Source organism: Mustela lutreola, chromosome 10 (genome assembly GCF_030435805.1).
Source record: "Mustela lutreola isolate mMusLut2 chromosome 10, mMusLut2.pri, whole genome shotgun sequence".
In the NCBI taxonomy this organism is placed as follows: Eukaryota; Metazoa; Chordata; class Mammalia; order Carnivora; family Mustelidae; genus Mustela; species Mustela lutreola.
The window spans coordinates 54,750,766-54,770,516 of NC_081299.1; the positions used below are offsets into that span (position 1 = coordinate 54,750,766).

General features: G+C 37.0%; 2 protein-coding genes across 14 annotated transcripts in view; both read left to right on the forward strand.

Moving 5' to 3' along the window:
- Positions 1-11,632, forward strand: part of SGIP1 (SH3GL interacting endocytic adaptor 1) — a 213,359-nt gene extending 201,727 nt beyond the window's left edge. For all 13 annotated transcript variants that reach the window (XM_059135758.1, XM_059135762.1, XM_059135759.1 and 10 more), the window contains 4 exons: positions 123-325; positions 1,685-1,749; positions 2,318-2,482; positions 3,673-11,632. In XM_059135758.1, the coding sequence (XP_058991741.1) occupies positions 123-325; positions 1,685-1,749; positions 2,318-2,482; positions 3,673-3,695 (456 nt within the window). In that variant the 3' untranslated portion in view covers positions 3,696-11,632. The remainder of the gene's footprint in view (positions 1-122; positions 326-1,684; positions 1,750-2,317; positions 2,483-3,672) is intronic.
- A 932-nt stretch (positions 11,633-12,564) lies between these two features.
- DYNLT5 (dynein light chain Tctex-type family member 5) overlaps positions 12,565-19,751 on the forward strand; it is a 28,729-nt gene continuing 21,542 nt past the window's right edge. The window contains exons 1-2 of the mRNA XM_059137545.1: positions 12,565-13,082; positions 14,790-14,927. Of these exons, the coding sequence (XP_058993528.1) occupies positions 14,809-14,927 (119 nt within the window). The 5' untranslated portion in view covers positions 12,565-13,082; positions 14,790-14,808. The remainder of the gene's footprint in view (positions 13,083-14,789; positions 14,928-19,751) is intronic.

Consider the following 19,751-nt stretch of genomic DNA (forward strand, 5'->3'; position numbering starts at 1 on the left):
CACCAACCACAAGATGACATTTGACCCCTCAGAACTTTCCTGTGGGAGATCATCATAAATTCTGGCTTTGTTTCAGATTAATGGTCAAGCCTTAAATATTCTCTTTCCTGTCTTTTGGCCAGGTGTCCGCCCAGGGCATTCAGTCCACACCTCTGAACCTGGCCGTGAACTGGCGGTGCGAGCCGGCCAGCACGGACCTGCGCATAGATTACAAATACAATACGGATGCCATGACAACGGCCGTGGCCCTCAACAACGTGCAGTTCCTGGTCCCCATAGATGGAGGAGTAACCAAGCTCCAGGCTGTGCTCCCACCCGCAGTCTGGTAAGGAGCCCAAGTCCCCTCCCTCTTCCCCACATGGGCAAAGGGCTCATAGCCTTCATAGCGTTTGTGTTTCCTACAGGAGGATATCACAGCAGACCTCTGTGTCAGGGTTCAGGGCAGGAAACTGAAACCATTCTGTTATTTTAAGCAGAGAAGGATTTAACACAGGGATTTAGATGCTCACACGACAGTGGAAGCATGAGAGAAATAAGCTTTAGGCTGGATCTCCAAGAACGTTTCCCAGAACGCTGCAGAACTCACTCGCCAGGGAAGCTGCTCTCTCTGCCACAAACAAGAATCAGATAAACCCGAAAGCTGCCCATGGAGCCACTGAATTCAAGAACTCACCACAGCCATGTTAATCCAAGGACGAGAAAGTTCCTACAAGCACTGCCTTCACTACTTCTCAAACCCACACACCTGGAGACGGGACTTCATGGAGCACTTTGTGAGAAGATCCCCACATCTCACATACGTCGCTGGCTAGCAGGAAAGAGCCACGAATGTGGCCGGAGAAGGGTCTCTTCCTCCCTTCTAGCCTCCAAATCTCAAGCAATGTTTGTGATTGGCAGACCCTAACTTGCAACTAGGACCCTAACTGCAGGGGCGTCTGAGCAATGTAGGGTTTTGTTTTGTAGCCTCTGGACTATTAAAAAGGCACCACTAGAGAAGGTACGGGAACACCTATTGAACAGACAATGAGAGTAGCTATTAAAAAGAACTTGTTCTCTTAGAAAAAGTATTCTAGTTTTTCCATGTGATTGTCAGAAGAAAAATACAGAACATTAAAAAAAAAAAAAAAAAAAGCCATACGATAGTGAAAACTTAGTTACCTGAATTAATTGATTAAGATTTATCATCTAGGATAAGTAGGTGTGTCAAAAAATTTAACTGCATTGTCCTCTATATGTTTTCCTATATTGTGGCTTTTACAATAAGGAACAGAAAAAAGACAGCATTTATGGGGCGCCTGGGTGGCTCAGTGGGTTAAGCCGCTGCCTTCGGCTCAGGTCATGATCTCGGGGTCCTGGGATCGAGCCCCACATCGGGCTCTCTGCTCAGCAGGGAGCTTGCTTCCCTCTCTCTCTCTCTCTGCCTGCCTCTCCGTCTACTTGTGATTTCTCTCTGCCAAATAAATAAATAAAAATCTAAAAAAAAAAAAAAGGAGAGCATTTATGTGAATGGATGGGATGGATAGATAGATCAATCGATTGATTGATCGATAGATAGATAATCCTTAAATTGTAGTGAACATTGTCAAGATCCTTTTTTTAAATTATCACTATCTAGAAAAAATATGGTATCCATTAAACGAAAACCTTTGCATATGCAAAAGCCTTTTTCCTATTTTATTTTTAGGAATGCTGAACAGCAAAGAATATTATGGAAGATTCCTGATATTTCTCAGAAGTCAGAAAATGGAGGTAATGTAATCACAGGCTTACTTTTTTAATATACAAAGCTGAAATAACTTTCAGGCATTAGAAAACTATTAAAATGCACAGCTTAGAAGCAAGCAAAGTAGTTCACTTTGCTTTGGTATATACTTATTTCAACTAATAAAGAGCAAATAATTCCTCAGTGAATCCTCTACTTCCCCTTTTCTGCCCAACCCCACGTCAAACAGACCACACTTCAGAGAAGAGCTTTGAATGAGACATGTTTTCATTTTGCGTCAGATCTCTACTGGTAGCTATTAGAAAGAACTTGGTAGCTGAGGTATTTCTCACTTCACTTTCCTCTGACTAGGAAAATACATGGCCTTCCAAGTAATATGCTCCCAAATTTAAGTACCATTTGGTTGAACTATAATTTCATCAGTGTTCAAAAAAAAAAGTTCCTCATGATATTTCATAATAAATTTTATTCATCACCATTTTATCACTGAAACACATACCTATACTATTTTCTAATAAGTTCGATTTTATATGTTAACTTTTGAATCTTGTAAGGATATATACTTTTTTGTAATGATAAATACTTTTTTTGTAGGGGTGGGTTCTTTATTGGCAAGATTTCAGTTATCTGAAGGTCCAAGCAAACCCTCCCCACTGGTTGTGCAGTTCACAAGTGAAGGAAGCACCCTTTCTGGATGTGACATTGAGCTTGTTGGAGCAGGGTATCGGTTCTCACTCATCAAGAAAAGGTTTGCTGCAGGTAAGTGGGCATCCTGTGAGTTTTCATTTGCAAAAATAGTGTCACCTTAGCTACTCTCTTAAGAAGGAATAGTGTCTGATTTGCTCATCTTCTTTCTTTTCCACTTCCCCATTCCCAATCCCCGTTTCTCATCCCATTAGAAAGAAAACTGATTGTAGAATGAAGTAAAAATGGGATAATAACCTGGAAGTTGGAATTAGGAAGGCTGTGGTTACTTATCTGGCTCTGTTTCTTATATGGGAATGACCAGTTATTCCCATTATATACATTATATACACATATATACACTGAGGTTAATTAAATGGAGTAAATCCTACTGCTTTTATGTTGACAAAATAAATTCTATGTGCCTCTGAATTTACCTCTTACCTGAAGACTCTTTTTCCTCCAATAAGACTTTATAGATTTTATATTTGTCAGGCATAGCTGAAATCTGAGAGGGTCCACCTTTCACTTTAAAATAAGCAACCTGGGGTGCCTGGGTGGCTCAGTGGGTTAAGCCTCTGCCTTTGGCTCAGGTCGTGATCCCAGCATCCTGGGATAGAGTCCCACATCTGGCTCTCTGCTCAACGGGGAGTCTGCTCCGCCCACCACTCTGCCTGCCTCTCTGCCTACTTGTGATCTCTCTGTCAAATAAATATATAAAATCTTTAATAAAATAAAATAAGCAACCTTAAAGAGTCTAGGGCAGTATCATAAATGGTTGCCTATAAGCTGAATATGACCATGAGACAGGTTTTTGGCACACACGATAGTTTGTTGGTAAAGGAGTTCCCAATACTAGGGTGATTATATTTATCAATGACTTGTCGGGATAACTCCTGGTTTTAATGCCTGCTGTACTCATGTAATTATTAGTTATAACCCCTCCATTCTCAAAAATTTCCCAGGTTATATGGTTACTCTTCCCATAACAAGTTGGAATCCCACATCCAGAAACAAATCTCCCAACCTATCCTAAAACCCAAACCTCCGCAAATGGTTCATATGTGGAAACATGAAAAGGCAACTAGCTGGTCTGAGAAATTGAAAACTTACGAAATTATATGTATTTTATACTAGTATCGCACCCCACAAGATGCAGTATTTGGCTTCTAGGAATAGGACAGGTGGAATGAAAATGTTGCCCATATCATAATCCCATTATAGAACTAGCAGGTAACCTGTTGATATGTTGTTTTGTTTTGCAGGAAAATACTTGGCAGATAACTAATAAAATCTTATGGAAGGATTCGGAGGACCACATAATGGAGAACTGTTGTATGAGAAACAGGTTTTAATTTTGGTTTGATGGAAACAAACCAAAATCTGCACTTGGGATATATCTGCTGGAAATGTCCATGACTTTCAGCTATGATTTCCCTCACACAATACCATGATGACCAGTCTTACAGTATTTACTTCTAGGTGTAATATTGTTAATGGTTTTAAAATGTAATTATTGTATTTGTAAATTGTAACCCATTCCAGTAAGGCAGTTAGACACTTGAGTTTTAGCATTTTACCATTCCTGAAATGGATGTAATTTAAACTGTGGTATGTAAATTTAATAGTAGTACTGTTGAATGGCACAATGCTTACAGAGGTAGATTGCATTTTGTCAATATATAAAATTTAAATATAATATTGCTAGCTGTCATAAAGGGGGTGCCACATACAAAGAAAATTAAGTGGAACCAGAAAAAAAAACCTTCCTTTTCTTCAATCCTTAGTATGTTTTACTCTAGTGCTAAATAAAAATTCTATCTTCAAATATTTAGTGGGTTAAATTCAGAAACTATTTCAGAAAAAAAAATTCTAAAGTTACAGCATATTCAAGAAGAGCATTAATTACCACTTTTTAAAAAGCTTTTTTTTCAAACTGCAAATTTCATAAAAAATGCAAACTGTGTAAACAGGGCCTCTTATTTTTATAACTTGTGTAAAAAGGGAAAGCAATTCATATTTAAAGTTTAAGTATATGAAATTATAATCAAGAGTAAAGAAGATGTTGAAGTCTTAACTACTTCCCCCTCTCTCCACAGTTTAACAAATGTGGAGATTGCTGAATAATATCAGACTAAAGCCAACATTGTGATTTTAAAATTTCAAGACTTTCCATAGTTGAACCAGTGAACAACTTTTGCACAATTACTCTAAACAGTCTCTCCCATCTAACATGGGGAATGGTACCACATATCTTTCTCTTTACCTGCGGGAATCACAACATTAAAACTAAAACTCAGAAAAAAAAAAAAAATTAGTCCCCTGTTTAAGTCCAGAAGGAAAATTTTAATCATCATCATTTATATCATTTGAAAAGGAAAAAATAAAGCTTTAAAAATGAAATCCTATCCACATTATCATGCAATAAATTTCCTTTTGGATAAGATTCATCATATGTAACTATATATCTTTGCCATTCTCGGGGAGTCAGATAGAGAGTTATCCAGAAATTTATGTCATGATTTCATTGTAGCGAGGTATCATTGAAACTGTAATTACTCAGTCTGGCCTCACAGTGTGAGGATTCAGAACGGAGAAGCACTTCTTCTGGGGTGGGTCTCAGCTGTAAACTCTTCCTCCTGCACTATCTAAAAACATAAAACTTCCTTTAAGTCATAGACCTTATTTTAAACATGAACCGATTCTTATTCTAAGTTATATTATTAAATAACTGGAATTATTAAGCTGTTGTATTCCTCATTAGTTGCTAAATTTTATTTTACATTCATGTATATTTGACAAAGAATCGTCAGTCCCTTTAAATTTTAGATCAAATTAAATTTTGTAAGTCTTACTTTTAAAATGAGATCGTGACGGGCAATTGTTTATAGTGGAAATTTTTAAATTAACATTTGTACTTCTCAATCAGTGCTTGCTGCCCAGAGAATGTTCAAAATGATCTGTTTTACCTCAGAAGAATTCCTACTATTCAGACACTCAGTTGGCTCCCCAGACAGTCTGGTGTGGAAGTTTTTTGGACAAATTATTAATATACTCATTTTAAGTAAAGATGTTCAATTTGATTTTGAAACCAAAATAGGAAATGCAAACTTTTAAATCCCATAAAACATGGGGAAACATCAAAGACTGAAACCAATGGAGAGTAAGCAGCAGAGAATTGAGAATTATCCAGCATATGAATATAAAAATGTGTTTTTAAGTAATCAATTCATAAGGAAAACGTATTGAATATTAACACAAAGCATATTAAAAATGTGTAAATATTACTGGTTCTAATGTCTTGCTCTTTATATTTTATTTTATATAGTTGTAGAGTGAATTAGTAATTAAACTCAAGGGTTTTTTTGAAAGAATAATTTTGTTGATATTGTAAAAATATAATTTAAAACATAGATTATAATAATCTCTAACATTATTCAAACATTTCCAGGAACTAAATTTGACCCTATGAAGATCTCTTGTGATCTCTTGACTGGTCTTTGTGAAACAGAATGGAGGCCATTGGCTTCATAATTATTAAACTTTCAATAACCAGAACCTCAATAGAGAAGATATCCCTTCTTTTTTCAGAAAAATAGGTCAAATAATAACACAATAAACTCATACCAGGGGTTTAGATTTTGGTAGTTTTTTTTTTTTTTTTAATTTTGTAGTTTACAATCTCCTCTTATACCCATATCCATAGTACTGTATAGTAAGAATTCCTATTAGGAAAAAAGATCCTAGATAATTAAAGAGTCTCTACTACATTTAAAAAAATAAATAAATAAAGTCAGGTTCATTATCAATTCCTAAACAGAACAAAATGGGCAAGTACATATTAATATTTTCAATACCAGGGGTTAAGATAGAAAGAGTTCTCATTAACCAGAACACCACTTCTTGAGATTTATTATTTTAAAAGTTTCTGTTCTAACAAGATAGAAAATATGAATGGTATTGCTTTATTTTGACAACATGGAAAATATGTTTTTCTTTTTAAATAAATTCCATATTTTCTTGATATTTTTAAAAATAAATTCTTGTTAAGAATTAGTCTGAATTTTACCATAGTTGGAATTTATAACTCCTAGGAATTATATTTTTAATTATTTTTAAAGCTCTGTTCTTTTCTATACCTATAGACAAAAGGAAAATTCACTGTATGGTATTTGGGAATCTATTTCACCTATAAAGAAAGGACATCCATATTTCAAATGGTTTTGAGTAAATAGAGATGTTTTATTTTTGTTTTTACATATTTTTACTCAATCTGCAAAGTGTCTGAGGCAATCCTGACACATATTTTCATTTCTAAATCTTCCTTTCAAAGAAGCCTGGTGACTACAGTAACTATTGCTAATTGATGCACTGTGACATTAGTCAAATCACTGATTTCTTAGTTTCTCGTCTTTAGAACAAGGGATTGGGACTGCCAGTGTTTTTCAAGTTTTTCTTAACAGCAGGCCTTTTTTCTTCTAAAATTACATATGGAATCCCATTAGGTAAAACAACTCAAAGCAGTGTTGTAGCTCCTTCCATGCTTTAGACCTGGGGTCCCCACCCCGACCTCAGCACGATTTGAACACCGTCATAATACACCAACGATCTATAAAATTTCTCTCACCTCTGAAGTTCCATGATTTTACTAGATCATATAGATCCACTGTGGTGGTTTCCTAAGAAAACATGTGCAATCACATACATTGACTGATAGATAATAAAACTTTACATTTACTTGACTGCTTACATATACCAGTCACTACAGATATTTAATCCTCATAGCAACCCCAAAGTTATAAGCCCTCTTTGTAATTCCTGTTTTACAATGACATTGAGGCTTAGAGTAATTAATTTTCCTGAAGCGACACAGCAGCAGGAAGGAAGGAAGGCAGTTATCTTGACTGTAAAGGGGGCCCCTTGCTGTTCATTCTGGGAAATAAATTCTTCTGTTTTATTTTACTAAACGTATATCATTTGAATCCCAAGGTTAATTAGTATCAAAATAAGGATAATTCCAATAGCAAAATTGTTGGGAAAGGGTACATTTCTCAGAGTATGACTTGTGGATCACTTGCACTAACATTCATTTAAAAGGGCAATGATTTTGGCTCACTTACCACTATCCCAGAGCCTAGACAATAGCAAGAATCAACAAGTTTATATTGAAAGAATAAATCTCTAGGGATGAGGTTTAGGAATATATATTTTGATGAGCACCCAAAATCTGGGAATCCCTGCCCTAATAGATCTCTGTGGTCCTTCTTGGTTATGACATTAATTATATCAATTAAATTATAAGTTGACTATAATTTTTCTAGTGAATTTATTTTTACACTCAGTCCATTTAAATTTCTCCAATCAAAAAAAAAATAATAAAAATAAAAAAGAAATAAAAAACTAAAAAAGATTCAAGGCTTTTTCTAGGAAAATCCCTGTCTTTTCCTTAGAGTTTTCCTGTCACGCTATCTAGTCTCAGGTGGCCTGAAATACACTCTCTCATTTTCACATTTCTGTCCTTTTCATCAATGTCTTAAAAGACCTAGAGAAGCAGTAGATAGATTACAAGCTGCCACTCACTGCAAATACAAAGTCCTAATAAATGCCTCCTTCCTTGCAAGAGACACTCAGACATGTAGATTCTGAGCTGACCATATTTATCTTGTAGGCCTTTGAATAGGATGCTTTATAAGCGTGGACCAGTGTCATTCTAAAAGAGTTGCATCATCATTTTTGTTTTTCCTTTTTTTCTTTTTCTTTTTTTTTTTTTCAAAATAATCACAGCTCTCCATTAAATTTGAATGACACAGTAAAATATGTAGATATCTACAATAAGATGCCTTTGTTGAGTTCTGTTTTTTTTTTTTTTAAAGCTTTCTTTTTCCTTAGGATTATGCATTCAGCAAAATTCCATTCAGTCTAAAAGTACTCATTTCACTACATGGTTTTCTGACCAGCATTTTTTTTTTTTAATGGAAGCTAATTTTTTTATGATATTAAATAGAGGATGATCTCTAAATATCCCTTTAAAAGTTAATATAAGTAAGAATGATGTTTCCTTGAAATAAGTCAAATTAAGTTGCTGATATGAATGAACATGTTGATCTGTGCTAATTGATTGAAGTGTTCTGATGATGCACATTTTACTGTGTGCACTTCTGTTATGAGGCTTTATTGGATTTTCCTGCTTCATTTGGGTATGGTATTTTTTTTAATCCATTTGGCAAATAGCATTTACATGTGATTCCCTCACTCATGAATTAAACATGCCTGCCATTACATTACATTTTGTGCATGAAATGTGTGGAGGGAAGATGAAGTAGAAATCCAATATTTAAATCTCTAAATATTAAAAACAAACAACAAAAGAAAACCCACTCGCTTTTCTACGGGTCATCGCTTTGATGTTCTGTCATATTCTGTAGGCTAGAGTTGTAATTTTAATATCTGATTCAAATTGAAAAATTCTTCTTGATGGAAAGTCAAATTTTAGGGTCTCTTGAGTTGACTGTGGTTAGATTTCTTGATTTCCCCGCATGTTTAATATTTGATCTCTATCCTAAATGAGTATTCTTGTGAGAGAAGGCACCTCCTTATTGACATTCACCATAAGGATAATCATTTATTCTCTAGGTATAACTTCTAAAGTTATTTTTCCTTTGATTTATAGTAATTTTTTTGACTTATAGTATTTTTGATTGCCTCCTTCTATCCCTAGGGTAGTAGGTTGCTTATTCTAAATACACCTATAACCTTATAAGAAAAGATGTTTCACTGAGAAGCAAATATATTTTTATGTGTCCCTTAATGCCTAAAAGAAAATAAGCAAGAGATACTTCTGCATTCACCTATATTCCAGTATTTTCCAAATCATGTCCAGGTCTACTGTTTCTCACAAATGTTCACTGTGGCCTGAGAATCTGTGGTCCTATGCTATAGTCCCCACTCCTCAGACATTTGATAATAAAGGCTAGTGTTTTAATGAAGCTTAAGAAAGTTACTAAATCACAAAAACACTTTTTTTTTCTTAAACACACCTTGAGGAAACTTTAGAAAAGTTTTCTTGTAACACCAGCTTACATATCCTTCAAGAACCACAAATAATACAACCAGGAAAGTTTCAAAAGGATGCTTCTGGGCTTTTGTTTAACTTTAAGAAGAATTCCTGCGACTTCAAATGAGTTAGTATCATTTTAAATTTCGTTAGTATACCTTAGTGAATTTAACTTTATCCCCTAAAATATTCAAAATAAAACAACAATGTTGTTTTAATTTTCTAAGTATTATTTTTAAGGTCTGCTCCTATGATCAGCACATCAGGCTACCATCTGTTGCAAACAATCCAAATTCTTTACAGAATGAAATTAACACAAGTGAACAATCTTGGGTAATACTTTATTAAGTGGTTTTAAGAAACTGAATCATGATAAATGAACACTGACCGCGTTTTTACATAACCTTGCTAGAAACTATATGAAAAACATTTTTTAAATGAGAGGGATATATTATTTAGCAAAAATTTTGCAGAACCCTACACTCTATAAATGAACACTTCACAGTTCTTTTTTGTTATGCCTTATTTTGCAAATCAATTGTTTTTACACAAAATCAGCAAAATTCCTTTTAAAAAATTCCTGGACAAACTGATTCAGAATATAGCTGGATCACTTTACATTTCTTTAAATATAGCTCAATTTTTAATTCATTCAGAGTTGGTGAATTGGCTTGATAGATGATTAAGACATTTATCATTTTTAAATATTCTATTGAATGAGATCATGCAAGTGTTAATTCTATCTCATTTGTTCAGTTGTATGATACTTCATTGACATTTTCTCTCCTTTTATTTTTTTGACAAAATAAATGCTTAGTGTATTCATACATTACATTGTTACTTCAAACTATTTTAATAATACACCAATGACTACCAATGGGATCACTTCCCAAGATCCAAAGCCAGATTTTTTTCTTTTCCTTGCAAGAGATGATAGGATGATCATTTTTATAACTGTATTGGCTTTGCAGTTCAGTATTGAATGCTTGCTTTGTTAAATAGAGGTGCATGAAAGAGACTGGCTCCTGTCTGATCTGTGTCTCTATTTCTCTCTCAAAGAGAGTTGGAAAATTGCTCCTCAATGTTTTCTTAAAAAAGCCAAGTGTTGGTATTTGTATGATGATACGCTAATCTTATCTCTGAGCAGAGCTTCACTATAGGCCAAGCAGTCCTTTATAGAGCTGGCTTTTTTTTTTTTTAACTGTTTGAATATTATTGGATTTCAATGTACGAATACTTTTTTTTTTTCAATTTTTCACTTTGTGTAGGGAAAAAAAACTCTATGAATGAAATGATCAAGTTTTAATTTTCATGCCTATTAAGTAGAATTCTTTTTTTTTTCTTACTCTAAAAATCAGAAAAACTAGGAAAAGAATCTCAGAGAAATTTTGCTGTGTTTCTAGAGGTAATAAAATTCCATCAGTTGTCTTTCTTAAGAAAAATGCTTATTAGTGTATACCTTAATTTGAGTTGGTGGTAGCCTTTATTCCTTTATTCAGGACTCCCCATGATCTTTATAGTGACAGTAAACTGAATTTCCTCATGACCTTGTACGGAGTATATAATTTCACAGAATTCCTTGAGCGTAACATATTTATAAAAGAAATTGTGGGTTAAAATGCTCAAGTATATTTTTTAAAACCTAGTTAAAATGTTGATGCTTGGCTCTTTTTCCTACATGTGTAATTCAACAGAGAGTACTTTTATTCTCATAACTGTTACTGCTTTGTCTATGATGAAAGCTTTACCGCTTCTGTGCTGTGCTCAAGAAAAAAACCAGCAAAAGAAGCAGGGGTTCACTGCAGCAAAGCTCGCTGTTGAGCAATGGTGACATGAATGTGTAGTATTGATTTATTGAAGATAATCATGAGAACATTTTAAATTACTTGCCTTATGAGTTAGAAAATGTGTGGATATCATTTTTTGTAAATAATGATTTTTACAAATGTTTTTTCTTCATAATTTTCCCAACCACCCATTTCACAAAATTCTGAATATGCAATGATTTATCATGACACATTACTGCAACTAGGGTTCCCGTTTCAGAACAAACTTTAATTATACATGAGATCAAGACGAAATACCTAAAGTAAGTTGTTATTAAAATGTGATTTTTTTTTCTGGAAAATAAATGAAAATGTAAAAATAAACTGAGTTGTGAACCTTTTTTATCACCAGTCTCTTGAAATTTGACGCATATTTCTGGAAAATTTTACTGTCCATTTACGGTGAGCAAAGCACACAAAAAGGTTGGGCACAGAGCAAGAGTCTTAGAGTTGGACAGATCCCAGCTCTGTGATCTGACTATAGAAGGGAATGTTATTCTTTGATTCTTCATCCTTATCTTTAAGAAAATGGAGTTACTATCCCTCATCATACAGTCAATGAAGAGATTAAATGAGTTAATCTTTACCAATTACCTAATCGTTCCTACCTACTAGGAAGTAGATATTCAATAAATGGTCCTTTCCTGTTCTTATTTTTCTATGAATAGGGATTGGGATGGGGCCAGAACACTTCAGTGCCCTTTCTCCAACTCTGTTCTAACTCTTACGGACTCTGTCGTGATCCCAGTGTATTGTTCTTGTCAGCTAATGCTAACTACATGGAGGGCCCTTCAAGAGACAGGTGCGAAGCCAGCGACTTAGAGGCGTTGTTTTATTTCTAATTCCAGTAATTGACTACATAAGCGTCCTTTTAAAGGTTTGGATTTGTTTGCTTTGGGTTGCCCTGGGTTGATTATTAAGGAGGAAGGGCCTATTAGATATCTTGGGTAGGTCCTGGGGGGGGGGGGCAAACAGCCTCCATTTCAAAGCTTCTTAAACTTCAAGAGGCTGGGAAGAGAGGTGTTAAAGAAAGCGAAAGAGCCCCGTTTGCAATGCTCAGGAGATAAGCCCATGCGCAGCCCGTATCGTTTAAGGCCCTAGGCATATTATTTAATATCGCAGAATCTCAATTTTCTCTATCTGTAAAGGAAGAACAACCCTTCCCAGACAGAGTTGTTGGGACAACTAAATAAAACGAAAACTGCCAGTATTTGGTAAATATAAGCTCTCGGTAACTACCCGTATGATCAAGCCTCTGCACGGTGGAGCAGAGTGGTGGGAAGTAGTGTCTGGGGTCTGGGAAAGGAAGGGGAGCTCTGCTTTCTCTCTGTACATCGGATTTCCTCTCCCAGGAAACCGCAGTACTTCCCACTCCTGCCCCAGACATTTAGGGAGAAGGAACAGGATGAGGGCTCACCGGGCTCTGCCTTGAGTCCCCGAAGGCCTCCTCGCCGCAGGATGACCGGTTCCCCCCAGCTCCCGGCCACCCCAGGGCACAATCAGGCTCAGGGCGGCGCCCTCTGGGTGGTCACGTTGAGATCTTGACATCCTTAGGGCGGCTCAGAGGACCAAGCAGCTACCATGTCTCCCGGGGTAGGGGGGTGGGGGGATCTGTTTGAGGAGATCACCCTGGAGACCAGGCGCAGAGCACAAGGGAAGTGCGCGGACGGCCGCAGGCAGAGGGAAACCCTGGAGGACCGAGCCCCGTTCTGAGCCTCCGGCTCCCGCAGTGAGCAAGCGGGAGGTCTACCGGGATCCCCAGCGGAGCACCGTGTCAGTCCCAGCGCTGCTGTAGGTAAGCAAGCCGTCTCCGCTGCGCCGCGGGATGGGAGCGGAGAAGAGAAAGACCCCGCAAGTTCCAGGGTTGCAGGGGGCTGAGGAGGGAGGGCCCTGTGGTAAGAAATGGCCTGCCTGCCTGGGCCATGAACTCCCTGGCGCCCACCCGAACAAATAGACCTCCCCCAACAAATAGAAACAGTGGCCCCAAATTTGGGAACTGCCACATGAGTCCTGCCCTTTGGTAGCGACCCCCCCCCCCAATCCCACCACCACCGACTTCCTGCAGGGCTGAGCTTTCGGTTGATGCCAGGTGCAGAGCTGGCCAGCTTGGTTCGCTCCTGGAACAGCATGAGTCCTGAGTGGTCCTTTGAGGCCAGAGGACACTTGGGCGACCGCTCCCCTGGGGACCTCTAGTTTCCAGTTCTGGCCTGCTGCGCAGCTTTGGAAACCAGGAAGCAGTCCAAGGTCTATCCGTGTCACTTTGGATCAGAACCTGAATGACCCACTTAATCAGGCTGAAAGTGTCCTACCGCACTCATGTAGACACACTCATTATGCATAAACATACACTCAAGCACACACACACACACACACACACACACTCACATTCATAGACCCTACTATACTCAAAAGCATACACACCAAGAGGCACACATACATTCAGGACACAGACACATCACACACAAAGGCTCACACACAGACACACACACAGGCACACACCCATTTGGGTGCACAGATAATCATTCATACACACAGGTGCACACATGGGTACACAGAGGCACACCCTTATTTCCATGTACACAGAAACTCAGACACAGCCTCATGCACTTATGGGGACATACTCATACCCACAGGCACTCACGCACAGACACACACTCCTCACAGCCTCCCTTCCAACACACAGTGCCTCTGCCATTCTGTGTGCCCTCCAGAACCCTTTGCTTCTCTCTACCCTGACACTGATCATACTGAGGTTTGTGATTGTGCCCTTGTCTGTCCTGTGCACTCAATGCCGACTCCTTGAAAGCAGGGACTCTGTTTTAGTGGGCCGAGACTCTGTTTTAGTTTCTAGCACCGTGTATCCTTGTGCTCTCATATTCTCTGATTGTAAAATAATGTAAATGAATATCTAAATTTGTATGTAGGCAATAGGGCAGTAGACTTATGGTCTAAATTCTGAGTCGTCTGTTCCTACCAGCCTTTTTGACAAGCATTGAGGAGAAGGAAGTAGGTTTTCTAATAAAATACTTTGTTACATGTTAAGTTCTTCCAGGTCTTTGCAAAGTCAGTCACTGTTGCTTGAAAAAAAATATCCTATGAGGAAGACAATTTTAACTTTTAAAGTAAAGCAACAACAACAAATATTAATTAGCAAATTGTTATCAAGATTAATTTGAGGGGAATTAACTCTTTGATTTTGGGTGTGAATTACATCTTCTACACAAGGCTGTCTCTTGTCAGTGACTTAACCTCTTCTGCTCTTAAGCATTTTGCTGCAGTTTAATATCTGCTTATGTGAATTATGCTATTGCATAGATGGAAGTTATCAGAGTTATCATGTTTTCAATTATACTGACCAGAATAACGACATCTACTAAAAATCACTATTAAGGAAACCATACAAATGGTAGAAGAATGATCTGTATTTGTTTTTTAATCTAGAATGAGTCTCTGTGTTATATTAACCAAAATGTTTTCAGATCTTTCATCTGCTATTTTACAGAAGTTATTTTCCCAAGGTTATGATGATGTCAGACATTGCTAAAGACAGAATGACTCATTCAGTAAGGAAAAGAGGGAGTGTGTCTTCTCTAAGTGGTCGTGAATTCCGGCAGAAGGAACTTCATGGATACACCAAAAAGTGAGTAACCAAATGTCTAATGACCTAAATTCAATTATTGAATAACCAGTGCATACTGCTTATCAGAAGAAAAAAATTTTCCTTTGGGACATAAAAAAGGAGAAGATGGGCAAGTACAACATTTTGAGTCATCTTTTGGGCTATATTTTTAAAACAAAAGAAAAAGAGAGTGAGAAAATCTAAGTGGTATTTTGATTCCAGCAGCATTTTATACCATTTCAAAGAGCACCCCCCAAAAAATCATCTATGCAGAAGAAATACCATATGCAGTGTAGACCGGCTTCTTCTTACGTGTCTCCTGAATTCTTCTACTCAGTATCACATAAATGCATAGATTTTGCATTTTCTAATCTTTTTCTCTCTATAGGGGGGAGATATATATATATATATATATATATATATATATATATATATATATGACATTTAGCATTATTTTATACAAATTTTGTAATATATTTTCAATAGTTTTCCCCATATCCTTTTATTTTTTTTTTAAGATTTTATTTATTTATTTGACAGAGAGAGAGATCACAAGTAGGCAGAGAGGCAGGCAGAGAGAGAGAGAGAGAGGAGGAAGCAGGCTCCCTGCTGAGCAGAGAGCCCGATGCGGGACTCGATCCCAGGACCCTGAGATCATGACCTGAGCCGAAGGCAGCGGCTTAACCCACTGAGCCACCCAGGCGCCCCACCCCATATCCTTATGGCTGCATAATATTTTGTCTGTTTATAAGTCTGGGTTATAAGTTAACCATGTCCCAATTCTTGGGCATTTTAAGTTTGTTTCCACTTTTTTTTTCTTTTTCACTATATAATAAGTTTCTGCTTATTTTCTTTCCAGAAATATAATAGTGGGTTAAAGGTAGTAAGTACATTTTTTGGCTCTTGCTGCATACTGTATTTGCTCTCTTTAAAAGATTAATTAATTTTTAATACTTGCATGACATTTCTTTTTGATTGCCATTGGAAAGAAAACAAAACAAATTATCTAATGCAGAGGTTAATAAACTTACATAATAAGCTTTCCTTCTTAACAATTTCTGTGGTATTAAAGGGTGTGCAAGGATGGGCGGCAGGAGCTGGTGGGTCCTACAGAGCAGAGACCAGAAAAACTAGAATAGATTTACATTATAATTCTGAGACCCAATCTTTCTACTTTCTACTCTCAGAGTGTGTTATATTCAACTTAAAATTCAACTTTCCAACCCTTTTACAGATAGAAAATGTAAAGGAGTAGCAATCCCAGCCAAGGTCAGAGCTAAAGCTGCAAGAAAAATTAACCTCTGCAACTTTTGCTTCTGATGCTAAGCCATTTGGGCCTCTATATCCAATATTTCAAGGTAAAAGTTCTTTTTAAGTTTATTTTAAAATATTTGTTAGCTTAAACTTAAGTTTTTTGAAAAGAATTTGTATTAATAGCCTGACATAAATCATATTTTTGTGATTTAAAGAGAAACTGCTCTCAAAAAAAAAAAAAAAAGAAAGAAACTGCTCTCGTCTGAAGACGAAACTGTCATTCTTACTTGCATCCTTTTCATTTACATCTTGCCTTTCAAAGCAAATTAGAAAGTCATATAGAAGCAGAACATGGCCAAATTTGAATAATTAGAGAGCATCCATTTTTAACTGATGAAATATAAATACAAATTAAAAGTAACAAAAATACAGAAATCGTGTTACAAACACAGGAGGATACATTTTTCACTGACAAATACAGTTAAGAGATCATTTCATCGATGTATTTCAAAGTTAGAAATTCAGACTCTCAGAACATTCAACATGGACCCTCTATTTGATTTTTTTTTTTTTTCATAGAAAATGAATGACCTGCTTCCAAGTGCCCTCACAGTACAGAGGTCATTTGGGAGGCTGCCAACGTACTTTTGAGTTCTTCAGCACTATCTGGGACCAGACTTTGCGAGTGGTTCTCCTACACAAAATGAGTCTTTGACCAGCAGAAAAATTCTGAAATTTCAGTGGCTATCAAACAGAGGCATTGTTTTGAAATTCTGAAATTTCAGTGACTATCAAATGGAGGCATTGTTTTGAAATTGCAGAGTTTCATGGGAAAAACATATACCTTTCTTTTGAAAGTTATTTAAAAACAATTTTTTCTCAGCGTCCACAGTCTCTCATGGTTTGTCTCCCCTTCCGACTTCCCCCATCTCACTTCTCCTCTCCATCTCCCAATGTCCTTCGTATTATTCATGTTCCACAAGTAAGTGAAAGCATATGATACATGACTCTCTCTGCTTGACTTATTTCACTCAGCATAATCTCCTCCAGTCCCGTCCATGTTGATACAAAAGTTGGGTATTCATCCTTTCTGATGGAGGCATAATATTCCATTGTGTATATGGACCACATCTTCCTTATCCATTCGTCTGTTGAAGGGCATCCTGGTTCTTTCCACAGCTTGGCAACTGTGGCCATTGCTGCTATGAACATTGGGGTGTAGATGGCCCTTCTTTTCATTACATCTGTATCTTTGGGGTAAATACCCAGTAGTGCAATTGCAAGGTCATAGGGTAACTCTATTTCTAATTTCTTGAGGAATCTCCACACTGTTTTTCTGAAGTGGCAAAAACAATTTTTTTACTAGATCAATTTCAATAGATAAAAGTTATCCTGAAATACACTGAGGACCAAATGTATCATCTCATTTAATAGCCCCAGCATTAATCCTACCAGGTAGACCTCATTCTCACCATTTTACCATGAAATACCATGAAATGAAACACCATTTTACCATGAAATTGTTTATGGTCAAGAAACAATTTGGTGAATAGGATAGAGTCCTAAATCATGAGTAAGGCTTATAGTGTCAGAGATCTTTGCCTACTTCTCAACCGCTGTGTTCTCCACTATCCTGCTTGCATCCTACTCTCTGGCCATACTCAACTTCCACATTTATAATCCTTCAGTGCTCTGTCTTGCCTCCAGCCATTGCCCCATGTTGCCTTCTCAGGGATACCCTTGTCTGGAATGTTCTTGTTACACTCTGGCTTCATTTTTCTCCTTCTCCTGGATTTAGCTCCAACTCAACCGTTCTAGGAAGCTTTCTCCAAACCACTCAACTACAACCACTTCCACTTCCATTTGGATGTTCTTCCTTTCTGCTCCTGCTGCTTTTCTCTTTTACACACTACTGTATTTGACTGGTTTCTTGCCTGTCTTTCTTGTTAAGTTGTGGATTTATTTGCCTTATAGCAGTAAACATACTGATAAGGAAGGCAAAGAAGAGTAGGAGGTAGACCTATCTGGGAAGCCACTTCTTGGGTGTGGTGAAAAGTCGGTATAGATTCAGCCCTCCAGTCTTGGTTTCTATGTCTACATCGTTTTACAGTATTGACTGGTTCTTAACACTGATCCCTGGACATAATGCATATCCCAGGTGCCTTCTAAATTACAAAAGGAAAATTGAATTTATATTCAGTATAGTTATTGTTAACTGTTTTTAGGGCTGGATCTTTTTTATTTAAATTGTGTTTTCATTATGATGTAATTTTTATGTCTTATTCTTAAAATAAGAAACATCTTAAGCTGGATCTTACTCTCCCAGCATCTTAACTGTGAGCATGTCAGCATATTTCTTTTTATACCTTTCTAGTTGTCATCATACTTCATCTATAATTTTGACTTGTGTTTGCTTTTCCACGTAAATAACTGATAGTCATAGGGCTGAAAATAGCTAACATTTATTGAGCCCTCATTATGACTTTGAGTGTCACAGAACCTCTGTAGCAGTGGGTGACAAACTATGGCCGCAGGGCCAAGTCCAACATACCACCTGTTTTTGTATAGTCCCCTAGCTAAGTATGGTTTTTACGTGGCTGAAAAAAATTTTTTTTTTATATTTTTTATCCTGTGATGTTAATAAAAATGCAGATTTTCATATCCATCAATAAACTTGTATTGGAACACAGCCATGTTCCTATTCATGTATGTATCATCTCTGGGTGCTTTCACACTATAGAAGGGAGTGGGTCCAGTAGAAAACAGAAGACCCACAAAGCCAGAATATTTGCTAGATGGCATTTTACAGAAACGTTTGCTGACCCTGCCCACTAAGATAGATGCTGTTACCATTCCCGTTTTGCAAAGGAAGAAACAGAAGCCTAGAAAGGCTGAGGTTCCACAGCTACAGAATTAGCAAGTGGCAAAATGGGCTTTTGTGTAGAAGAAAGTATTCTCATTCTCTGAAAATTGGCTATCTATGTGTAACTTGCATTAAGAAACTCTTCTATTGATTCAACTGAACCTGGTTTCCCATCCATGGGTAAGAGCAGGTCATGACAATGGCATCTTTCTTGTTGGAAGCTCAGCCTTTGGCAGCCCTCAAACAGTATTTGAACAGATGTGCTACTCACATGTTCTTAAAATGAAAACAGAAGCCTGAGGATAATGTGACATGATAGCCAAGCTTATTTTTTCTGAGGCCAGTAGTTCACCTAGTAAGTCAGGCCTAAGGTTGGGGACTAAAAACGTCTCTCTTTGGTCTCACACCGAAATTACAGTGATGTCGTGTTACAAGAACTTTTGAGTATGGATCTCACTGCTCTCTGTTTAAACCCACTGGTGGCATCTAACACCCCAGTTGGGCACAAGATATTCTTTCACTCATTCATTTAATCAAGGTTTCCTGAGCTGTTACTCTGTACCAATTACTGTGCCACACGTTGGTCATGTAAAGGTAACTAACTGTGGAGTTCTACTCTGGAGAAGGTCATTTTTTCAAGTAAAATGAAACCCACCTGAAAATTTTTTCCTGCAAAAATGGAAAATACTGCATTCATTACTTCATTTGAGATAACTATTTATTGACCA